General features: G+C 32.8%; 1 protein-coding gene across 1 annotated transcript; it reads left to right on the top strand.

Annotated features, from left to right (window-relative positions):
- Window positions 1–2,297: 2,297 nt before the first annotated feature.
- LOC131943249 (ankyrin-1-like) lies at window positions 2,298–6,463 on the top strand. The gene is made up of 4 exons (XM_059303268.1): window positions 2,298–4,055; window positions 4,164–4,230; window positions 4,738–4,812; window positions 6,226–6,463. Exons 1-4 carry the CDS (start codon window positions 2,471–2,473, stop codon window positions 6,461–6,463), a joined length of 1,965 nt encoding a protein of 654 aa, XP_059159251.1. The 5' UTR covers window positions 2,298–2,470.
- Window positions 6,464–6,705: the final 242 nt, after the last annotated feature.

Here is a 6,705-nt window from a genome sequence, read left to right as displayed (position 1 = left end):
TCAATTCTCTAATAGATTTATCGTGGTAATTTTTGCAATGTACATACCAAGCAGTTTGGTTGAAAGTGAGCCACAATTGACGGTAAGGTTATATTATGTATCTATATGTCTGCCTGTTTGCTTGTATGTGTGTGTGTGTGTGGGTCTGTGTGTGTTTTTGTGTGTGTGTTCTTTTTTTAAACCAATGTCCATTTAATAGAAATGATACTATATTTAATTTCAAGTTTTTAATATAACTAAATTTCAGTTATGTTGAACCTAGTTTTATGTAGATAGTAATAAGTATAGTTAGCTCTTATGAACGTATGTTTCTATATTGCTTTGAGCGAGTTCCGGTAAACGAAATGATACTTTATCTTATTTCCGAATATTAATTTAACATAACAGAGATGTGTTAAGCCGCGAAAACCGTTTAAACCGCCAGCCACTCAACTGAGAACGTTACAGGAATGTATTTAGAAGAGGAGAATTTGTAAAAGTCAATCTTGGCTGTTTTATTAGCATGTTACGACACATCTGACACTTGTTTCCTATTTCATTTGGTAGTGACCGTCTCTCGCAAAGAATTTCTGTTAAATCTTGGAAACATATGAATTTTACAATTACAGTTAAATGTGTAGACATATACATATTAATGTTATAAAGTGATTATGTTGTTACTGTTGTTCGCTTGTCTTAATTATTATTCAATTATGTAAAATAGTTTTTTATTACAAGGACTACAAAACAGATTGCGTTGCGTTTCTTGATTTTGGTTGTGTAGTGTATATAACCTATTTGGTGTTGTATATTATGTAATAAATTTTGTGTGTTGTCGGCCTACATGGTGTTTTGCACTTTTGTTTTCTACAGAGTAATGTAGGAATACATTTTTCACCTTAGCGAAGCAATGTCATATATATATATATATATATATATATATATATATATATATATATATATATATATATATATATATATATATATATATACAGGCCTAGTTGACGCCTTTTTTTTCGACTCGCTGCTCCCCCTTCCCCGAAAACCAGTATACGCCTCTTTGTATAGTCAACGTATTATTTGCTTTTCGGCAACCTTGTATTTAATACATTATATTATTTACTTTTTCTTTTCCGTGTAGCTGTTTAGATAGGCCTGCTTAGTTATACATTTATGCATGTTTTTAAGTAAACCTTGTTGCCATCTGTAGTCTTTTAAATGAAGTAATCATACGGCAATACTTGACATAAACTCCTACAAATACATGTTTAAAAAATGCATACATTGTTTCAGAATTCTGATGTTCAAACTGGTGGAGATAGGCAGTATTTCATTCCTTTTAAAAAATATGTCGTTACGACAAGACATGGATGGTCTTCATGGACAATTATACAGGATTGAGCTACATAACGCGGCTTTTGTTGGTGATATTGAGAGGATTAGGTATATATTGGAACATCAAATAGATATCAACACAACAGACTATGATGGGTTAACGGCCCTGATGCAGGCATCCATCAGAGGTCATGCTGACCTGACTGAATTTCTTCTAGATCAAGGCTCTGACTGTAATGCCTTAACAAGCAATGGAATCAATGCGATAATGATGGCTGCATTTAACGGTCACTATTATATTGTTGATTTGTTGATACGCCGAAAAGCTAATTATAATTTCATAAACTCAGCCGGTATGAGCGCTTTAACGCTGGCTTCTGCTATGGGACATGCTAAAACAGTCGAAGTGCTGCTAGGATATGACGTAGACGTGAATGTAAAAGTTAATTTCGGATTCACTGCTTTAATGCTGGCTACTTTAGGTGGACACGGGGATGTTGTGGATTTGTTAATAAAACATAAAGCTGATTGCAACATGGTAAATTACATAAATAAAAGCTGTCTTATCATCGCTGCAGAAAATAGAAATGTTCGCATTGTGAAATCACTCTTAGATAACCAAGCTGATTACACTATTGTAGATAAAAACGGTTACAACGCATTAATGTATGCGGCACAAAATGGATTCTCTGACATTGTCCAAGCACTCATAAATAAAAGCGCTAGTATTAACACAACAAATAATAAAGGAGAAAATGCTTTTGTGTTGGCAGTTAAGGCTGGACACGCCGAAGTTGTTGAGCTATTAATTAAACAGGGTGCTGATTATGAAGGAGGTATTCCAACTCCATCTTACAGCCATTTAAGAACGATGCAAGAACAATATTCTATGAGAATATTAAATATGATGGCCGATGCTGTTAGAACGGAACCCCGGCAAATTGATGAAAATCTACAATATAATAACGGTTTCAAAAATTTTCTGAAACATTTAAATATAATTGATGCAACATTTTGTGAAGATGATTTCATAAGATCCCTAAAAATTCCAGCGTTAATATTGGCGACACAATTGGATTTCATAGAAGTTGTAAGAGTTTTACTAGAACAAAAAGTTAATATAAATGTTCAAGACAATAACGGGAATACAAGTTTAATGTTTGCTTGCTATTATGGAAATAGTGGTATTGCCAAGCTGTTGATTACAGATAATAGCAATATAAATTTGAAAAACAAAATTGAATTAACTGCTTTACATATGGCTGTTGAGAATGGCATGGCAGAGATTGTTGAAATGATGATAGAGAAACAATGTGATTTGGAAGCTAAAGCCAAACATGGAGTAAATGCTTTACTTCTCGCATGTTTCTATGGGCACGAGAACATAGTTGAGCTATTGTTAAGAAATGATGTTAACTGTAACTGTGTTCTTAACAATGGCGTAAGTCCTCTAATGTTAGCGTCGAATCGGGGTTTTAGTAACATAGTTACACAGTTACTTGAAAAAGACGCAAAGATTGATTTGTTTGAAATCAAAGAATGCGTAAATGCATTAATATTTGCTTCTATAGATGGATACACAGAAATCGTTGAGAAAATTTGTAAATCAAAACAATTTAAAGCTAGCATGATTAATTTTCAGGACAGTTACGGAGTTACGGCTTTAATGCACGCTTCCGGTCATGGTCGAGTGGACACGGTAGCTTTTCTTTTGAGTATGTCAGCTGACTGTAGTGTCTCATCAAAATCTGGAAACACGGCATTGCATTTAGCTGCTGAAAAGGGGTCGCATGAAATAACGAAAATGTTGTTGGAACATAATTCCCCCGTCAATAAATGTAACAATTATGGAAACACTGCTCTGATGATCGCTTCACAGTTCGGTCATGTCGAGGTTGTACGTGAAATACTCAAACACGAGCCAGAACTAAATACAGTGAATACTGAAGATTACACTGCTTTAGGTCTTGCTACTGTGACTGACCATCTCGATGTGATCAAGATGTTAGTTCAAAATGGGGCGGAGCTGGACAGAATAAATAAACATCACCAAACTGTTTTGACAATGGCAATTATGAAACATTATTTAGAAATCGCCAAGTATTTAATAAAAAATAGAGATAGATGTGAACTATCTCTATATGCAGCTATAGAGGTAGGGTGTTCAGAAATTGTCGAGATGTCACTAAATTCCGACACAGTCAAAAAACATGTATGCCGTAATGAATCTTTTTTTTATTCTATACCGTTAGCCTTGGCAGCAAAACAAGACAGATATATAATTTTACAAGCACTTTTACAGAGAGTTGTTAAAACATATCCGAATGACAACAACTTGAAAAAATGTTCTAGAAATACTAAAGCCAGTGCAAAACGCTCGGCTCTCCTCATACCAACTGCGGACATTCTACAAATCCATAAAACACCCTTGTACAATACTGCAAGTCCAACCCAATCCGATAGCCCTAAATGTATACAAATAATTTCGTTGAAAATAAAAAAGAACGAGGTATCAACAGTGATTGACACAATATCTTGCAAGTGCGACTTACTAATTATTGAACAACAAATGAGCACGTTATTTTATTTGGCTGACAACATGCACTTTCTTGTGTTGGAACCTAGTTTTTATCGCAATATCTATGAGAAGAGGAGCTTTTGTTTTTGGTTTTACCTTTACTTCGCCATTGAAAATGAAAGGAGTTTTGAGACGATAAGAACCCGTATTATTAACTTTGAAGGTGAGATATTACGGCATATCGACTAATCAATATAATTAGAGTAAAAAGAATGTCGTAAATAAAACTTAATTTGTTGACTTATGCTTGTTTCCTAATCAATACTTGTAGCGAAACTATCACAATGCTCAGCTTCGACAATCAATCCAACACTTTTAAACTATGAAAAGGTTAAAGGGTACGTAGAATTTATTTTTATTCTTATGTAAGCCTAGATATTTTTTAAAGATAGTTAAGTTTTTAATTAAAATGTGTAGCAGAATAATTTTTTAAAATACATTTAAATGTATGTATGTAAGCCTATATATATAATATATACAGTGGCGTAGCGAGGTCGGGTGTCACCCGGTGCGGCACTTAATGGTGTCACCCCCCCCCAGAGGCGTTGCGACCCTTCCCGGGGACAAACCTACAAATTTTCGATTTGCACCCCCCTCAAGTTTTCGATTTGCACCCCTCCTCAAGTTTTCGATTTGCACCCCCCCCCTCAAGTTTTCGATTTGCAACCCCCTCAAACTTTCAATTTGCACCCCCCCCTCAAGTTTTTCTCTATATATTTTGCTATTTTTTGCCTTGGTGTCACCCCCCTAAATGGAGTAACCCGGTGCGGTCCGCAACCCCCCCCCCCTCGCTACGCCCCTGAATATATATATATATATATATATATATATATATATATTTCCAGATCATTGATGTGCCTTCGCAGTTTAAAGCAAGCAAAGGTTGACACGGTTAGAACACTTAACTACTTAAATTGTTCGTAAATTTTTTTTTAAATATTGGAATTGCCCTCTATGCCGTAGGAAATATCAAGTATTTAGAGCTGGGAAATTTCACACACACTGACTTCACTCATTACAAGTAGCTGTCAATTAACATCAGACAGTTGTTATTCTGTTGTTCTTTTCTTGGATCTAACACCAGCAAAACACCCCCTTTTGCCACCCTGCATGCTGTATATGTTCGAGCTTATTTAGTATTTCAGATATGCTAAATAGATATGTACAATGTAAGTATACGTTTCCTCTCATGGAAAAGGAAACAAAATATTAAATATTCATTGTGACAGGTCAGTAATTTGTTCTTGCTTAAATTTATATAGCCTGTAATTACTAAGATATACTTAACTTTCTACTTACTGAATAAATTATTCATAAAAAACATTGTTCTGTAACCTAAAATATGATACTATGAATTATTACAACAGTTATTGTATTTTAAGCTGAGGAATTTATCTATTTTGACGTAGAAATCGAATTCACCATCACCAGAAGAAATACAAAAGTACATGTTGGTTGTCATAGAGGAATATGCCGCGATGGTCAAGTTTGAACCTTTTCAGTTCTATGTTCATCAGAAATGTTTACATATGATTGCGACATTTCTAACCGCAAAATCAGCTACTTGTGTTGATGATGCTACTTTAAAATCATATACAGGTATTAACTAAGATAGAACAATATCTCTAAATGTTTAAGTTTTCTTAAAAGATCGGCTAGACTTACTTTTATAATAAAGTGCATTTTTCAAAGACAATATATGCATTTTTTGAACATTCAATTATTTGTGTGTGTGTGTGTGTGTTTAGTTTTCAATCAACCTATAGATAATTCAGCCACAAGTATCTTACTTACGGATCAACAGTTATTTCTCTCTAAATTATATTTCAGTAAGATATATTTCAGTAAGATTTATATTGTTAAATGTTCATTTACAAAACTGTTATCAAGATAAGAATTATACATTTTGCAATAGATAAAAGTAATCCGATCTCCAAATTAATATTTTATAAGGGTTTCATCATTCCGTTACCAATCCTCTTTTTAAGAGGAGAGCCTTGAGTGTACGCTAATATCTTAAAAATCGTTTAGCAAAATAAAATTACGAGCACAGTTTTTGTTAATAACTTGAAGATTTGAAAAGCAAAATTATTTATTGTATTTTGTAAACCAAATGAAAATGTGTTTATATATATATATATATATATATATATATATATATATATATATATATATATATATATATATATATATATATATATATATATATATATATATATATATATATATATGACTATACAGTATCTTTCATAATTACGCTTACTTGCAGAGTATAAATAAATTTTTTAATAAGATACTTTACATCTTCAAAAATTGAGTATGTATTTTTGCAGGAGTGTTGGATGTACAGTAGTTGAGATGATAACCAAGAAACCACCCTCAGCTTCTATTGAAAGCCAATGTGTTTTGTTTAGAGTTGGAACAAAGACAAAACCTGTTTTAAAGCTACCAGAACACACGTCTAAAGAGCTCAGAGAGTTTATAGATAAATGTTTGACAGTGGATTTCAAAGAGAGACCGTCAGCTGAAGAGTTACTACAGACGGACCATTTTCTGCTGGGAATACAGTAAAGTATCTTTATAATAATACTTCTACTTGTGACAAGTATTTGAATAAAAACAATAACTATTATGTAAAAATTGTGTTTTGATCACTTGAAAAATAATTTTTAAAAATTATATCTTAATAAAAATAATTTCTATAATACAATGTTTCAGTCTTTTTGGTTTCAATTTTGACATCTACAATTAGTTTTTAAACACATCATTACCTTTGTTTGTTATACCATTTTTTTATAATATAATATTTTTTT

The sequence above is a fragment of the Physella acuta genome, unplaced genomic scaffold (genome assembly GCF_028476545.2).
Source record: "Physella acuta isolate Inbredline_101_S28 unplaced genomic scaffold, ASM2847654v3 ptg000450l, whole genome shotgun sequence".
NCBI classification, from domain to species: domain Eukaryota; kingdom Metazoa; phylum Mollusca; class Gastropoda; family Physidae; genus Physella; species Physella acuta.
The sequence above is the reverse complement of the archived record's forward strand: the minus strand, read 5'-3'. Positions and strand labels throughout refer to the sequence as shown.

What these genes read in the sequence shown, in the direction of transcription:
- LOC131943249 (XM_059303268.1), top strand. Translation starts at nt 2,471, where the DNA reads ATGTTTGCTTGCTATTATGGAAATAGTGGTATTGCCAAGCTGTTGATT. An exon ending in CCGTATTATTAACTTTGAAG is followed by an intron (nt 4,056 to 4,163) that starts GTGAGATATTAC and finishes CAATACTTGTAG; the next exon opens with CGAAACTATCACAATGCTCA. An exon ending in AACTATGAAAAGGTTAAAGG is followed by an intron (nt 4,231 to 4,737) that starts GTACGTAGAATT and finishes ATATATTTCCAG; the next exon opens with ATCATTGATGTGCCTTCGCA.